Below are 19,279 nucleotides of genomic sequence, written 5' to 3'. Positions count from 1 at the left end.
AGTAATCAGCGTTGCGTCTGAGGTGATTTATGACAACGTAATAAGTTAATATCTGTCAGATACATGTTACATGGCACAATCGAGCTCATTAATACACGTCAGGCGCACTTTCTAGAGACGGTCCGGGCTTATTGTGGTATGGTCGTCGTTCCCTATTTCGCTCACTCACAAAGTTCTTGCCGTCGGGCGTTGGTTTTTTCACCCATGACAGCCACATGCGGGAAACTTGAAAAGGCCTTTGTGTCGACACACTGTGCCAACTAATCATTATTTTTATTGTACGTTCGCGCTAATATTTGCTGCCGGGACGAGGACGACAACGGTGATTTATCGTTTCGTTGTTGTGATCACAAAACGTTTTTACAAAAACTCACACGCGCCCAGACTTGAATTGTATTTTCGTTCCAAAATACAATAGAATGTCAACGATATGCAAAAAAGACGAACGAGAATGAAATTATCGCTTGTAATGAAACAGATAAAATCTAATAAACATTCCTGGTATTAAATGAATTCAATGAATTAGTTTGATTGATGATTGTTGGCGAAATATGGGTTAAAAAAATTGTGGTAATCTATTCAGATAATTAAGCTGTCAGCTGTCCCCGAAAGAGTTCTTCTTAGGTAATTGGAAATACTCGTTAGTGTTAGAGCCAATTTATTATATGTATCGAAAGACAACTTTATCGCGATCGGGTATTTAATTACTTTGCTTCGAGTTAATTATCGTTCTTGTTACAATATATACATCCACTTTTTACGCGTTGTTGGATAATTAATTTGACATGTCCCAACATGTTGATAACGAATCGCAATTCAGAAACAGGTGGACGTTTATGATACAGTAATACGTAATTAACTTTACGTGGAAGACACATCCTTGAAGCATGTTGATGGCTTACTTTGCGTTTTAAATTTCAAACTAAATCGAGATATTTTGATCGTTTTGAAAAATTAAAAATATGTATTTATTCGGTGAACAACACAACAGCTTGGACATCAAGATTTTGATTTACGATGATGACGGTGGTATTGCACCATTGTTTGGTAATGCGAACGTTGTCCGGCTGGGGCCATGGGTGTGAACGGTTAGTATTGTCTTCGGCGAACAATGCTAACGTCATAATTCTTGCTCGCTCGACTAACGCAGCAAGGCTTCGACCGAATCGAGTCGTAGCTGTGTTGAAGTTGCCAGGTGTACTCGACCACGTGGAAACTGTACTGACATTTTTCAAAAGCCCCCTACAAACAAACAAAAAATAAAGTGTAGACCTCGACTATTATTCCCCATTAACTCTGACATTAACGATATTTTCGTTTTGCGATTATAATATCGAATGTTGCGATTTGTCAGCGTCGGCTGGTTATTTCTACTCAAATTAATAATTCACCTACATTCAGTGACAGGTTGATAAATGAAGGACACCTGTATAAAATTTATTACGAGCCTGGTTATATATCACGGCGTACAAACAAGTGTATAAATCTAGAAAACAGAGCCAATCTTAACTTACGTTGGTCTGTCTGGCGTATATTACGCCGGTTGTAAATTAATTTAATTTTATCTCTCCTGACGGGTCAAACTAAAATGTTTTTTCGTGACTTAGGTTTTACGTAAACTGCCCGGCATCGTAGATAATGCCGCCAATACCGCCTCGAATAGAGTGATGTAATTTGGCTCGAACCCAAAGTAAATGGATAGTGAATGTTTCACCTAGCCGTTGTATATTACTCGCAAAAAAGTTATTATGTTGATAATAACGATAGATTTATTAGTTTTCCATGTCCAATCCAACCTCCACCTATTCAAATATTTCAAATATTTAAAAAATTTAAAAAAATTACTAAAATAATCGATGCTAACTTTATGACTTAATCCGATATCGTGATACACAAAAATTATAAATTCCCGGTAGTTTCTCCATAGCCAATAATATTAACCTTTAAGGCGTGCGAGATAATTTATAGCCGCACACGGCCGCCGTAATAAACTGTTACGATAACAAATAAGCTGATATATTGTCGCCGTAAACGATAGCTAGGGTTTTCATTATTCAAATGCTTAGCTGTGTATGTAAGCCTCGCGGGTCTCGTTGAGGAAACGCAACTGACATCGATTAGAACGTACCTAATCCGCTTTAAGCGGGTCGACCATTATTTTCAGACACTGCTCTTTGTCTGTACATTGAAAACGAGTTATGACCAGCCTTGTTTTATAATTTCGTTCGTTACTACATATGCGGTACGTTGTTCACAATTAGAATTGGAGAAATAATGTTATTCATATTGGAATAATTTATGATTCTTTATTAGGTGTGAATATAATGCATTATGTAGTATGTGGGAACTGTCATTTTAATAATCAATTATATTAATTTTTATTATCATAATTAGCAATGTTCATTGAAAGTGAATGTATGACAATTTTTAGTCTCAAATTTTGTTAAATTCGTTTTCTACAGCTGGTGAACCTCAAAGATGAAGAGGGAAAGAAGAAATGTGAGGAGAGTACGTAAACATACATAGGTAAATTTTCAAATGTGGAGAGCTAAAAAACTGGAGACCCAAAAGTTGATCGATTGATATTGCTACTACCAGTTCACAATTGAATACAATGGGTAGTAATAAATAGTGGATTTAAAAATGAAGTCGAGACATCTTAACAGATAAGACGAAATTACTGACCTGAATTGGACTACATTTTTCTTGTGATATTATTAATGTGTTATTATGTGAAATAACCACTTTACTTCATACAAAACAATAAAAAGTAACGGATTTGACGTTAGTTAAGTATGGCTAAAGAAAAAAATTATTTTCTCCAATACCTTTAGGAATTAAGAAATGAAACTTTTTGAGGATATAAAGGAGTGTTTGAGGTTAGATTGTACCAAATTATAATCTTCCCGGTTGACCAATTTGTTTTATATAAAACATTAAATATCAACGATTTTATTCAATGTATGTAGTAAATGATGTTATAGATAAAAATGTTTTCTTCAAAACGGTTTGATGTTAAGAAATGAAACTTTTTCAGGTTATAAAGAAGCATTTGAGGTTAGATTATACGAAATTATAAGCTTCCAGAGTTAATTATTTATTTTATATAAAATTTAAAAAATTAACGATTTTATTTAACAGATGTTGGAAATGAGGCTGAAGATAAAAGTTGAGTTTTTCAAAACGTGTAGAAATTAAGAAATGAAACTTTTTGAGGTTATAAAGGAGTATTTGAGGTTAGATTGTACCAAATTATAAGCTTCCAGGTTGATCAATTTATTTTATATAAAACATTAAATATCAACGATTTTATTTAACAGATGTTGGAAATGTGATTGAAAATAAAAATTGATTTCTTGAAAACAGCTTAAAGTTAATAAACGAAACTTTTTGAGGTTATAAAGGACTGTTTAAGGTTAGGTTGTACCAAATTATAAGCTTCCAGGATAACTAATTTATTTTATATAAAGTTTTAAAAATCGCCGATTTTATTTAGTATTTTATAAGCTAGCTAACTGGAGTGACATTTTTATATACCATCGATAAAGTGAAATGGCCTACACTCAACTTTCTCATAATGTTTCTACGATACTGTATTTGTTTCGTATCCGCTCGAAAATAATTCGATGGATAATTTTATTTAACTTTGAATCGCTATGAATTTGAAAATGGTAATCACCCAATAAATGTAACTGTAGTACCTCGTGATCAAATTTTATTGAAACAGATAGTTTGCGTAAATTGGTTAACGGACGATCGGTCGTAAATTAACCATAATGTTCGGCAACAACGATCGAACTATGCAAATCCGATCGTTTACTGTCGCGTTAAATTCAGACAGTTATTAATATTAATAAGCTGGTAGTCGAGCGATCTTTGGCGTCGAATTATTCTTTTAGGCATGGCCATTTACATTTAAAATATGGCGTTCTCTTTTAGAACCGAGTGGTATTTTGTATTCAAAGGACGAAAGAAAACGTTTCCGTGACGGTCTCTTTGAAATGCGTTATTAAAATTTGATGGGGGATTTCGATATATTCAAATGAGAATTGTTTGTGGTAATGAAATCTAAATAAATCGAGATTGGTGGGGAAATGGAATTTGCGTCGTTTTCCAACAAGTAATCTCTCGTCATCGTAAAACGAGTTTAACCGTAAAAAACAAAGCATGAATAATAGAGTCGTTCGAAAGCTATCAAGTCGAACGGCGACAGGAAATAAATAAACCTGTGTGTACAATAGAACATGCAAACTGTCGGGCGATAAATATTAGCGTAGCGAGTTGGAGAATCAATCTTCCCAAGCGCAAAGTAACGTTGGGGGCTACCGTTGAAAGTCATGCAATCGGATTATTAGCGAGCCGCAGCACAAACTGAAAAAAAAAACAGGGCGTTTATTGGCCGATTATTCAGTGCGGCTTCCATAAACATGCAAATAGAGAAACTCGCGACCATAGCCCCCCAGGGCGGTTCTCCTCCAGTCGCAATAAACCCAACGAACGGTTTATCGCCGCCCGTAACGACGCTTTCACAATTTATCCTCGCACCTTAAATCTTAATGACAGCTCGTAAAAAATGTAATACTCGTTAAGTTAATGCAGCCGTAAAATAATAACCGAACGATTTCGCTTACGACATTCTTCCATCTTCAACGATTCCCCACATTACACACTTCAACAAGATTACATGATTTTATTTTATTATCCTATCGATTTTACTTTATTGAAATCACCACTAAACTACACTAAAATGTTTATTTCGCCAATATTATAAACATTTTTATATTGCGCGTGTTGAAATATCATAAATAATCGAAAATTACATCGTGCAATATTGTATATTTGCTGTCGATAATCTGAATTAAGTGGGAAAATACCGCTCGAAATTTATGATGGATGGATTTGCGATGATATCGCGTCGCTGCTATCGTGCCGGCATAATGGCAAAAGCAAATATTTAAAGTTTTCGAGAAACGGAAGCCGTTCATGTTCGAGGAAAACAAGCATCAGACTTGTGACAATTTGATAGATTACTTCACAAACAAACGTAGAACCACGGGGGAGTACAACGAACGCGAATTTTCACATTTCGCATTACGAAACGGAACGTTAATGCCGGGTTAAAACCTAGCGATTATTCGCTTTATCCCGTAAACATTGACGGAGATTTTTTTTTATGTTTCCTTAATATCCCTGGATGAGCCAGGCGGCTAAAATGGAATTACAACACACACCGCAAATATGCATAGGCGGATTCCCAACGGACCGTAATAACACTAGCACACGAGCGGATAGTTTAGTGACGATTAAAATACCCCACGTAATTACACTCAGCTTACACGTGCTTTGTATCACCTTGTGTTGTACTCAACTGATTATAAAGTCATCATGCTAAACATTCACCGAGTTTGAAGTTTGATGTTTCAATAAATCACGACGAGATAGTTTCTAGTGACAGACGATTTGGCAACATGACTCGATGTTTATTTCCATATTACACATGTAGATGTATTTTACCCATTATACATCACGTTAATGTACGCAAATAGTAGAAATATTCGAAACTTTTGTCTATAATTACACGTCGAGGCATCCGATGCATGTATGAAAAATGGATATGAACCTGCAGACTTGTTTAAAATATTTTACAATTCGTGGAATACATTTAAATACCAAATGGATAAATACAACGCGGTTTCAAAACGTTTAATACATTGTTTTACATTTCATAACAACAAAACTAAACGATGTATTATTCTACGTATATAGATTTAATTCGATTTTAATTTAATAAATACTGATACAAAAAATGTGTGTAAATCTCCTTTTATGCGTTCGGTTTTTGATCGCGAAATGGATTAACGTGAACATCCGTAGCTCGCTTGAGCGCTGCGCGATTAAATTGTTTCGAAACGTGCGAAATCCGAAAAGCTCTCTAAAATCTCTAAATCAACCGCGGCGAATAACCGTCAAAGGTTATTTTATATCGGCTGAATTTAAGGGTATTAACGAAGCCTTAACGATACACATTTTTCAATTTTTAAGCTCATCATAACGACGACAGCTGCATTTTATTTATCTAATGCAATTTTTTTTATGACATTTCTACGTCTTTTTATAAATTGATTTTGTGTCAATAAAAGTATTAGAACAAATTATCTTTTTTAACAAAACGGTTTGAAATTAATATTTGAAACTTTACCAAATTTGAAATTTTAATGAACAGTTTTTTTAATAAAAATTTCTATGTAACAGTTCTAAGAAACAACGTTGAAGAAAAACTTTCTTTTCTCCGAAATGGATTGAAATTGCAAAGTAAAACAATTTTGAGGTTATAAAAGACTGGTTGAGAGTTGGTTGTGCCAAATTTTAAGTTTCTAGCTTGAACGGTTTTGTTACAAAATAATTTTAAAATCATCAATTTAAACGTTCTTTGAAACTAAAATTATGTGAAAATTTAGTTCTCTAAAACGGTTTGGAACTGAGACATAAAACTTTTTGTGTTTACAGATAAATGTTTTAAGTTACATTATACCATATTTAAAGTTTTTCCCATGAGCAGCTTTTTTGATAAAAATTTCTACGTAATAGTAGTATAAGAAGGAGAGTTCTGGAGCAGGATTATCCCATATTTTGCGCTCTGTGATTGGTTGAAATGCCAATATGGCGGTCAAAAATTTAGTAACTTTTAGGGATTTTCATTTTACATGTTGGCAATGAATCTCAATTATGTTGGTACTACTGAGGGTGGAGGGAATGCAAATTTTTTTAATATAAATAAAAGTAGGGTGACCGTCAATATATAAAAATTACGATTAATGATTCGTGCTACAATTAGGACTAAGTGTGTGAAAGTGAAAGGAGAATTAAAAAAAAAAAACAACAAACGTTACAGTGAACTTGTATTTTAAAGGTGAGTAATATACATTGAAATGAAGCGTGTTAAATTTAAAGAAGATTTAGATGTGTATTATATTGATGAAGACGAATATAGCAAAAATGCTAGAAACGGATCGGAATGGTTGCAAGCAGCTGCAGATAGGTATCGTTTTAAGAGACGTATTGAAGAAACTGAAAAATTATTGTATGAAATATTACGTAAGAAAAATGAGAAATTAAATAAATAAAACACTTTAAATGGTATTTAATATATTATTTATTTAAATATGTAATCTTATGTATGGTTCTATTAGGTTTAAAACATCTACATAATCTTGTGTGTTTGTAGAGGGCCAATGTGCCGAATCAGGACCGGATTGCCATCCAACTGGTTTCCCTTTAGCTCCATTTCTCATGTTGTTTATTAACCATGCCATTATATTCTGGTGTGATATTCGCGACAGCGGCTCAAAGTTAAATTCATAGTTGAGTGCTTTGAAAACTTGTATACATCTTTTTACAAATTCATTGTCTGCACAATACAATGCATCGCAAATCAATTTATCACAATAATAACGTAAATTACGGTATTTACATATAAGATTATTAATAGAAACAATTCCTTCGTTATCAGCGAATAAATTAGTTAATAAATATTTTTTATACATTTCATCAGTAAATTTAATACTTACGTTACTAGTCAGTGATTCTAGATCTTTAACCTTCAATTCATTGTTGTTGTTTCGCTCGTAACAATTAAGCGATTCTAATAATTGCTTAACAACATGATCAAAATTGAGTTTTTCATTAAGAATTACTTCTAAAATTTCAACAGAAGCTAGGTGTAGATTTCGATATGTTAAAATCTGGTTTGGGATAATTATTTTTTCCAATATGGTATTAACACCATCAAGATTATTTTCTTTGATAAAGTTTCTTAAATGATAGAAGTAGGTATGCTCCAACTTTCTATAGAAATCACTTTGAATTATAAACAAACTACACTCCATGACGACTGTTTCAATACTAAAAAAAGCTAACGTTTAAGGTTTAAGAGTTTGTAATGTACCCTCACTACTACTACTACTAACAATACGGTTATGACCCCAAGCTAACGTATCTATACCATCATCTTTAATAAATCTCTTGGCATCGTACGGTGAAAGGACCAATTTATTTTGTAATACCGTGTATACGGTGTGATTACAACTTCTAAATAAAATTTGTTTTGCAAACATAGTGTTTTTCAAAGTTAAACAATCGAAATAATTTTCAAATTTAATTTTATGTTTCACAACAGCTTTTTTTACACCTTTAGCTTTTTTTGTAACACGACCATCAATAACACGATTTGCATACATTTTCGATCGTAACCCTATAAAGTCCGTCATAATTCTACCGCAATTCTCATCTTTCATAAGACCTAATACGGCTTTATTTTTAAGCGGGATCTTAAATTGATTATCCAGATGGTAATTCGAGGTGTCAAATTTATCTAAATTTAATTTAATATCTTCATATAGGTCATCGGTGTTAATATGTACAGTGAAGCTGTCCGTATCCATATAACACAATCGAATTGCTTCATTATATTTAGGTTTTAAAAAATTATAATAGAATTCATACATTAACAATTTTGAAATTTCTAAAACTGTAAAACCAACGTATATAGGTTTGTTGTAAACAACACGAAGTCGCTCCATTTGAATTGCCGAAAATGTTTCAGTAAAAATCTTAATATTTTTAAAATTTAACTTAGCGATTAGACTGCGAGCTCCGGGTTTTGACCTACCTTTTCCGCAAATGTCATCCCAACTTGTAATTAACCGAACATCAACTCTTTTATCCACGTTTTCCATCGTCTTTCCAAATACCGAATTATTCATTAGTTTAAAAAAGTCTCTTTCAAAATCATTTTTAGCGGATTGACGTAATTTTGTGTTCATATCAATATAAGGTTTCAACCACGCAGATTGTTTAAAGGATAAAACTCTATTTACTTTCAAAACTTTGAGACCGTGAGCTATAGCGTGCTTTAAATTTCTATAATGAACAATATAATTTTTCTTGTTAAATAAATTTGGAATTAATCTTTTCTCGCTCTCACTGTTACTGCTGTTGGGAGGACATATGTTTTCTGCGAGAAAAGGTAGATCATTGTGTATATCGTGTAAATAATGAGGATATTCAATATCAACATCCAAAATGTAACCATAATCAGCTTCATCGGATACATGATTCAAATTTAAATTTTGAATTTCAGTATCATCTAACCATTTAAAGTCTCCATAGGGCATCGGTTGTGACATTGCCCAACCATACAAATTGTTAGCGTCCCAATACATTAGAAATTTCGAAGGAGAATTGGAGTCATAATTATCCATATATTTATTATTAGCTTTAGCATGACGTAATGAGCACTGCGAAATACCCCCACGAATGCCTTTTTTAATGAAATGGACTTGATCTACATCAGTCAATAATTCAAGTTTAATTTTTGTAAATTTTAACATTGCATCCCAAGTGAGTCCTGGTGTGGTGTAATAATGTGCTGGGTCCAATCCATAAGTTTCAAAACAAACGCGTCTAAATTTTTCAAAAACATCTGCTAACAAAAGAACATCGGTCTTGAGGTATAGGTCAGAGTAATCTTTTAAATTTTGACACTGAAATGTTTGCCAAACTGTTTGAGCGTGTAAATAATCTTTATCAGTTATATTTTCAAAACTTAATTTGTTAAAAAACCCAGATATTTGTGGTAATGATGTTTCACTTAATTTTTCAAGTGAATCTATATAGCCATAGGGAAATATACCCTTTCTCTTTAATAATTGAAATTGCTTATTACATGGGAAAAATTTTCGTACATGAACGAAATCCTCCTCTACAAGATTACTCGACAATGAATCGAGTGAGGATGCCATAAATCGAAATGAATCCAAAAAACGTAATTTCATGAACCGATTTTCAAAACGGGATTGATTCTGTATCTGATCAACTAGCACGCTTTTACTGAAACTTATATATTTTTCTTTATTATTAGGTAAAACATCAATACCATTGACATCCTCAATGTCAGCCATCTCTTTAACAAATAAATGTGCATCATAACAGCTGAAATTATGTAGGAATACAGGGATAAATTTGGGAATTTTAAAGTTAAGATTACATACAACATGGGCTGGGCCCCTATATTTACCAGTTATATGACAATGATCATGCACCTTAACTACATCTTCTCCAAAAGGTGTTTTACAGATGTGACAAATGTATGTTGCTTCAAATGCAACTTGTTCTTCAACAGTTAAGGGGGTCATGGGTTTTACATATTTTATATATTTGTGATAAATATATCTAACATCTTCCATTAATTTTAAAATGAAAACTTTGGGACAGTCGAGGCCGGTATAGGTTTCAAATTTACAACAAGTACCATCTACAGTAGAAACGATATAGTATGCAAAACTGTATGGTTGATGTATGTCAACTTTTTCTGTAAAAGACTTGGAGAAATCGGGTTCACAATGCTCGATTGGTTTTAAAATTGATTCAAAATCAGCGTAAATAACAAATGGAACCATTTGAGTATTTTTATAATTATTAAATTCCAAAATATTTTCCGGCATTAAATTTCCCATAAAATTGGGTATTGATTTTAAATTCTTCGATGGTAAAATGGTCGTTATATGGTTGCAATCGTATTGTTGATGTCTAGATAATTTGTCGGCAGATGAAAACCGAGTTAAACACCCGTCGCAAAGACGTATTGCGCCGTTATGATTTGCTATATGCTTAGAAATAAGTCGTGATAAATTTTTGATTAAAACAAAATGCCCTATTCCATTATTAAATAAATATAATAAATTCACATGTGTATCTCGTCTATTTTTAGTAAAATGAATGGGTCCTTCCACATTGTAGGTATAATTAATGGAATCAAAAACTAATTCGTAAACGTTAATACTTAAATTATTTAAAGTTTCTATTTTGGATATATCTTTTAAATGAACGGGAAACGTTATACCTTCTAAATTTAGCACTTGAGAGTAATGAGGATAGCTTGAAGTACGAACCTTACTTATTTGAGCGGGATGAAGAGCCGCCGTCAAACACCATGCAAAACAAGCGTTATCATTATTCTTTATATTGATACAGGCTTTTTTATTAATAATTTCCGAAGGTAAACGAATATATGATGATCCAGGTATTGGTTGGAATTTGTTAACGTTAAGCAAAAGGTGTGATACGGAGAAGAAAGCCCATCCAGAACCTTGCTCCTGGAAATCCTCACTCTGTTTTATAATATCTCTAATCATCTTATCGTAAATTTCCTCGAAGGTTATAGACGTAATTACTTTAAATTTTGTATTGAAATTCTTCATGGAGGCTATCACTCCCTCTTCACCGTTTTCATTAAAGCTGGATTTTATAAAAACAGCCAATAGTTCAATTTGAGCTTTAACTAATCCTCTAATATCACTAATATAATTGTTTATAAGTCTACGAACCGTTTCTCGGGATCTTGTGAGGTATGATGGAATATCATCGTCGGCTTCAACTCCCCCAATTTTATAGCAGGCAACACGATTTTTGTAACACGTTGATACTTGCTCAACATCCTTTTCGATAGATGTTATGTGTTCTGATCGAAGATGTGCCGCAAGGGTTGCGTGAGATGAGAAGAACTTTCCACATACGTCACATAGTTTATTTGTTAATTTAATCTTACTTTTCGAAGCTGACGTACTTGCTGCTGATTCATCGAAATCTCGATGTGTTGAATTTTGTATTAAATTTGGTAGTGGATCTTTTCGTTGAGGTTCAATACCATGGATACTTCTCTGATGTTGAACAAAGGCATCTTGTCGCCTGAATTTTTTTTGACATATTGAGCATATGAGTTGCAGTCCGACACAATGCTTATTACGCATATGTCGATTCAAATTGCATTTTAATGAAAACACTTGTTGACATTTTTCACAAGAAAACATTTTCTTAAAAATATAAACGCAATGATAAATTTTTATCAAAGGATCTACTTAACTTGCGTACTGTAACTAACTTTCACCAACGACTTGATTCTAATATATATGAATCGTTTTTTTATCGCTATAGTAGGTGTATAGTAGGGGATTATGCTTACGTAATAAGTATTAGTAAATAGAATAAAAAAATGTATTGATTTATACAGTTTATATTTTAATTGTTGTGAAACTGTTTAATTGGAACAATTATCACTTTCGAATTGACATACATAATACTTACAAATAAAACAAATATATTGATTTATACACTATTTATTGATCTTTATTTTCTTAAACATTTCCAACATTTCATAATATTTCATTCTTTTATCCAAATTACTTAGTGTGTTTTTAATATTGTAATGAAGTTTTATGAGACGTTGTCTGTAACAATATACAATATACACTTATTAATATACTATTCTATAAATTCAACTTCTAGATATGTTGAAGTTGAATTTTTTATAACTAAATATATGTCTTTTGTTAGCAGATTTTCGTTTAACTCATCCAAATTGTCCTTTAAATTGTTAAACCGTTTTGGTAAAATAACATCTCCTTCATCCAATAAATTCACCAGAACCGCGTCTCCAAATCTTGTTGTTATTATTTTAAAGTTAATAATTTTATACCTTTTTTCCTTCTGCAATTGGTTCAATTTTCCAAATCCCTTAGATGTGTTGTTCAATAATCTTAGACTATCCATGGTCTTCTTTATGTGGTTGACTGTTGCTATTGGTGTTATTTCTTGAACTGACTTATATCTTTTAAGGTGATGTATTTATATTATGATTTCTTATAAAAATAATTCATGTAAAAATTATCATTTTTTCATCTGTTTGCTTTCAGAGTATTAAAAAAATATGTTGATATGTGTTGATAGTTTTTGCCTTTCACTTGTGTTTATTAGGTCATAACTACTTTTGTATAAAAATCGTTTCCGCAACTCAACGGTTATATATTATTAATCTGTTTATTTTCAAAATATTAACAAACACTCAATATTTAAAAAAATATGTTGAAATATGTTAGTTTACCTTTCATTTGTGTTTAGTAGGTTAATAAATACTTTTGTTTAAAAATCATTTCCCTCAAATCAACGGTTATATATATATATTCCATTCAATTTCAGTAGTAAGTAAATAAGTCCTCAATCATCTTCGAGTACTAAATAGAGACTAACTAAATAGAGATGAGTAGTAAGTTTCTTTAGCGTTATAAATAAAAAAAATAATATAAATCTAATACATATCTGTTTATTTCTATAAAATAATAAAAACCAAAGTCAGATCCTAATTTTACAAATAATTTTATTAATATATAGTTTGAGAAATTATGTTAACACACCAAAGATCAGGCTTGATGATAATCAAACCATTCAGAAGTAACACTATTCAAATTAATCCACTTTTGTAGCAAGTGTACATTCTGAAGAGCACAGTTTAAATTATTATTGTAATGGTTATGACAGTGATTGGCATCACAACAACTTCCTTTAATCGATGATGTGTATCCTATTTCTTCTATATTTTTAATATTTTCAAAATTTGGCAGTAGCTGCTGTAACCACTGTTGCTTTTGTAATCCTTTCACTAGTATATAAGATTTTTCATGAAGTCCGCTTTCGTGTAAAATTTTGTTTAAATCAGTATATGGAATTTCACCATCATTCCAATTATGACCATGAATAAAATTGGTAGTATAACGAAGATGTTTCTGTTGTTCATCTTTGAATTCACTTAAATTTATACCAAATTTAAAAATAGCGTGGATTTTGCAACAACAATCACGAACGTTCATTAGCGCAAGTTCTTTACAGATAAATTCACTGCTATATTTTAATTGAAAACCTTGCACATCGAGAATCCACATCCTAACTGCTGAGATGTTACTTCACAACTGACACACAGAGAACGAATCATTCCCGTTAAAGGTAGTCGATCATATTTTAGCACGCGATCATGTTTGAATGTTACAGTAAAAGTGTAAATCTATATTTGATTAATCATACCAGTTAGAGGAACATATTTGAAAACACGATCATGCAAGATTAAACAGTAAAGGGTAGTATTATTAGGTATATCTTCGCTCGTTTCAAATTCAATGCGAATATCAACGGTTCCAACATTTAAAATATCATTTTGTCGTGAACAATCAATAACAATAATCGGTGTATTTGCTAAAAATGTGTCTCTGTTAAACATTGGTTCTGCAAGCTCTCGATCGTAATAGGACTTTGCAAAGTTACAATACATTTCATATAAAACTGCAATTTGACCAGTTTTAAAATTTAAATGTAATGGTTCATAGGGATATTTTTCACTATTTAAGAACACTTTCATATCTGTTAAATTACAATGATCAAATAGAGATGCTGAAACTTTTGCATCATCTTTTCTATTGGTTTGAAATCCTAATATTAAGTAACGAGGTTTTTCCAATTGTGTAGATGTTTTAATTGTCCATGAGTGCTGTTTACTTTTTGGTAATGATGGATACTCATGTAAATCAAATGAACGAAATCCCATATATAATTCAATTCCTTGTTCTATATGCTCTAAAAGTTTCAATCGTTCTACATCAGCCACCGACACGTGTGGTACCTTCCACACAATTTTATTAATAATAATCTTCATATTAGGTGTAGGACATTCAATGACATTATTATCTGAATTACTGCGTACTAACACCAATTCTTGACGTAGATTTATCAGGATTTTATTATAGTCTTCAGCAAAACCAAGAAAGTATTTCAAGGGAACACAAAAATCAAAATCACCTGTAGTTTCATTTATCTTAATGTTTAAATATTCAAAACCAGCGTTAGAAGAATGATAGTATTCAGACCTTGTTAACGAACAAAGATTTTTTAATGTGCTAGCTATTCCTGGATTTCTAACTCTATCAATTACATTACCTCCACATTCAAATCGTATTTCACTAAACATATGAGCGACTGGATTTACTGTTAATTTTGCATCTTTATCAACGGTTCCATCACCTTTCAATAGTTTCCCTTGTACGTAAATAAACGATTGGCTTGGTAATGTGTAAATGTCCTGTTGTTGGATTGCAATACGTATTTCATCACTATTGTTAAACGAATTTGATGAGTAAGGTAAATGATTATGATACTGAAGCCTCACAAGTGAATTATCAAATTCAAGCTTGTCCGAAACGCTTAAGATGCTCATATTATTATTATTATTATTATTTTATTAATTTTAATCCTAATGACAGAAGAAATTGTTTGTTTTGAGGTGTTAGATGTTTCACAGTTTGAAGATGATTAAAAATATTAGATGTAGTTGTAGCATTTATATTACGCTTAACCTTAAGAACCATTGTAATAACTAGAGGGTTTTAAATGTAGTCTTACCTTAATGACTTCTCCTCTGAAATTGACCAACAATCCATTCTGGTCAACTATTTTAAGAGTAATATTATCAATTATTTGTGTATTCAGAGGCATATATATTAAATTGTGAGGGGTTTCCGATATTTTATAACCTTTAGGTACTGTAGGGAAAAATGAGTAGATGGTGTGTGCAGGTACGTCATTATGATAAGCTCCATGTGTTATGTTACATTGTATTTGTATAGAATTTATTTTAAATATATCTACAATATTTTGACTATTATGTGGAGATTTGTTCGGATCTAACACATCTGATTTATTAAAACCTAGTATTGTTGACATAGAATTGTCTACATTAAAATCAACTATTTTAGCACATGTAACCACTGCTTGTAATGTATCTTCATTTGCCTCTATACTAAAATTTGTATCTTCAATATTATTCTTCTTTAGTTGTTCATTAATAGCATTCGAAATGTGTTTTAATTCATAAGATCCTGTTGGTATTGATATCAACACATTATCTATTTTTAAGCAATTATTTGTTTCATCTATATTTGGAATTGAGTTGTACCCATCAAAGCTTACAAGTGCCAGTTCATATTGATAATTAGGATTCAGTTCTATTGTGGGGTGGTAATTTGCTGTTAGAACAGATGTTTTTCCTACTAAATCGAACGTCCACATGCTTTAAGTGTTGGAGCTATAATGTGTTTGATGATAAGAAATTTAAACATAAATAACCACAATTACTTGTGTTATAGGTTTGATATTGATTGTGATTGTATTTAATAATTACATTATTTCCAGCACTCTTAAAATAGTTTACAATTTTTTTACTTGGTTTTAAATTACCAAAACTATCAAAATAATTAATTATATTTCCTTTCTTAATATAGGCTGTCCAATGAGTGCCAGGTCCTTTCACACTATCCAAGTTAATAATACCTCTTTCATTATTATTAATACGCAGAGGTAATTTATCTTGCATGAATATCCCTCTAAACTCTGGTATCCCCAACATTTTTACATAACGTATCAAGTCAACGTTTGTTAGCGCTTTCTGTTGTTGTTGTTGTATAGTTTTTTTTGGCGTTTCTTTAAAAAAACACCTAATCCTTTTTTATATGGTTTTAAATACAGACCTTTACCTAAAGCTATTGATTCCATTGTCTGATTATGTCTTTGGCTTTCCTTGAGTGCCGCTTGTGCTTGCTTCGCTTTATTGACAGCACTTACAACGGAAGCAGTGCCACCTGCTAGAGCTCCTAATGCACTTAATCCAGCAAAAATTGGAATAAGCGGAAGTATACCACCGCTTTTTGGAACTGTAATAACTCTAGAACGAAGTTTCTTTTTGGCAATACCTTTTACGGCACGTAAAGCTAACTTTGTAGCAGATTTCAAATCATTAGTGCTTGACTCTTTTAATTTTATTTTAGCATTTTTAACGGCTCTATTAAAAGAAATTGCGTTTCCACTTATTCTTTTCTTCATGATCATCCGACCACTTCAATGGTAAACATACAAATGAGCATTATATATTCAATTTCAAAATTATATAAAAGTCAGTTATACTATAAACATGAAAGTGATAAAACAACCTTACACATTAGATGTTGATGATGTAACAATACAATTTAACAATCAATCACCTCAAAACAGAAAGCATAGTTATTTATTTCCAAATAATTTACGTTGCATAATATCCGGACCTTCTAGCTCTGGTAAAACAAATCTGATAATTAGTTTATTACAGGATCCTAATGGAATATCATTTAAAAATGTGTATGTGTATTCAAAGTCATTGTATCAAAACAAATATGAATATTTGAGAAAATTGCTGCAGCCTATAAAAGGTTTAGGATATTATGAGTATAGCAGTAGTGATGACATAATGCATCCCTCTAAAGCAAATGAAGATTCAGTTTTTATATTTGATGATGTAGCATGCGATAAACAGTCAATTATTCGTGATTATTTCTGTATGGGACGACATAAGGCAATAGATAGTTTTTATTTATGTCAGAGTTACACACATATTCCAAAACATTTAATACGTGATAATGCAAACTTTTTAATACTTTTCAAACAAGATGACCTAAATTTAAGACATATTTATAATGATCACGTAACAACCGATATGAAATTCAATGTTTTTAAGAAAATGTGTGCAATGTGTTGGAAAGATAGATTCGGATTTTTTGTAATCAATAAGGAGGACGATATGAATGATGGTAGATATCGTAATGGATTTCATTACTATATAAAATTGTGATTGTGTATGTTTCTATATCAGTCATGTTAGTGATACGAACAGGTGGAGAGCTGCATTTGCCCGGCTATCAGTTTTGTGGACCTGGGACAAATCTCATGAAACGATTAGCACGTGGAGATCCTGGTATTAATAAGCTTGATAGAGCATGTAAACGTCATGATTTAGCATATACACAATACACAGATTTACACAATCGACATAAAGCAGATAAAGTATTAGCCGAAGAAGCATGGAAAAGAGTATTAGCGAAAGATTCATCTTTTGGTGAAAAAGCTAACGCATGGTTTGTTACTAACGCAATGAAAGTAAAACGAAAATTGGGTTTCGGTTTGAAGAATCCGAAAAAAAAGTATCGGTGTTACAACCGATAAGAACGGCTGGCTGATCTGATAAAACAGATCATTTAAAAACCGATCTTTTAAAATTTACATGTTAAAAAACAGTTCCAATAAACTCTAAAGTAAATACAAATTTTAGTCATTAAGCATTCATTCATTGTAAAGAAAAGATGGACTCAAAACAATTAACACGAAAGCTTATTAAAACTAGAGAAAATGTGAAAAAGAAATTAGATAAATTAAAAGCAATGAAACATAGATCTGAACATTTACTTCAAGAACAATATAAAGTAGTAACAACACCTTTACAAAAAATAATTTCCTCAATTAAACATCCTATTAAAGTTAAGAAGGAGGAGGAGGATGAAGAGCTTAAATCCGATGAAGTTAAAGAAGAAGAAGAATTTAAAACAGTAACACCTGCAAAAAGAAGAAAAAGAGTATCAAAAGCAGTACAAGCATCACGTCTATCAGAACTTAACCAACAACAACAACAACAACAACAACAAGCGCCTCAATCACCAACAATATCAATATTAAGCGATGATGATGTTTTTGCAACATACCCATCACCACCACAACCACAACCATCGCAACCATCACAAACTGCAGCAGCAGCAGTAGATGTATCTTCATTACCAGAAACTATGAATATTCCTGAAGAATCATTTGTATTGTACTTGGAACAATTTGCACCTCTAACACGATCTTACATTGAGGGCTATGTAAGAGATGATAACAATGAATTTGATTCTAGCAACAAGGGGGTTCGTGTTGACATTTTAACTGATAAGTATTCCATTGGAGATAGTGAAATATCCTTTAGTAGTAAAACTAATGATATAACCATTGCAAATAAAACTTATAAGGGTACGAAAGGTCTGTATGAGTTAATCTTCAAGAGGGAACCAGAAAATTTTACTAGTGACGATCAAAAGAATTACGTTGAAATACTTAAAACAACAGCAGCATTAAACAAAAATCAAGATAAAAGCAAACAAATTATAGGTGATAAGTCGGACAAGTATCGTCAAATAATTGCACCTGTTTTAAATGCAACGGAATCAATTGTACGACGTAGTAGAGTGAAAAGCGTTCCTGTTCGTCTGAGAACTGGAGAAGGTCTCATGCAGCAGCAGTACAATAATCAACGGTCAAATTTCATTTATTGGGATGATCCTAATGAATTAGTAGATAGATTAAAACTTTTAATAGCCTCTCAGCTTGCCGGTAACACATCACATGGTAATGAAATTAATAGTATTATAGAAGAGTTACGTGAAGCTCGTATAATTGTATAAACCTATAGTACATTATATCATTTTTATTATGACTATTCACAAGTTCGGACATCATATTTCTTCTTCTTCTGTTCTGTCCTCTTCAATTGAAGAAAACTATTATT

General features: G+C 31.9%; 2 protein-coding genes across 2 annotated transcripts; both read right to left on the bottom strand.

Moving 5' to 3' along the window:
* Positions 1-7,919: 7,919 nt before the first annotated feature.
* LOC139431494 (uncharacterized) lies at positions 7,920-11,867 on the bottom strand. Its single transcript, XM_071199359.1, has one exon. The coding sequence runs from the start codon at positions 11,865-11,867 to the stop codon at positions 7,920-7,922; it is 3,948 nt and encodes a 1,315-aa protein (XP_071055460.1).
* A 2,024-nt stretch (positions 11,868-13,891) lies between these two features.
* On the bottom strand, positions 13,892-15,094 carry LOC139431493 (uncharacterized). Its single transcript, XM_071199358.1, has one exon. The coding sequence runs from the start codon at positions 15,092-15,094 to the stop codon at positions 13,892-13,894; it is 1,203 nt and encodes a 400-aa protein (XP_071055459.1).
* Between the last annotated feature and the right edge of the window lie 4,185 nt (positions 15,095-19,279).

This window comes from Onthophagus taurus, chromosome 10 (assembly GCF_036711975.1).
Source record: "Onthophagus taurus isolate NC chromosome 10, IU_Otau_3.0, whole genome shotgun sequence".
In the NCBI taxonomy this organism is placed as follows: domain Eukaryota; kingdom Metazoa; phylum Arthropoda; class Insecta; order Coleoptera; family Scarabaeidae; genus Onthophagus; species Onthophagus taurus.
This window is presented reverse-complemented; position numbering and strand designations above follow the sequence as displayed.

Bases quoted from the DNA above. Each gene is read 5' to 3' on its own strand.
- LOC139431493 (XM_071199358.1), bottom strand. From the start codon at position 15,094: ATGAGCATCTTAAGCGTTTCGGACAAGCTTGAATTTGATAATTCACTT.
- LOC139431494 (XM_071199359.1), bottom strand. From the start codon at position 11,867: ATGTTTTCTTGTGAAAAATGTCAACAAGTGTTTTCATTAAAATGCAAT.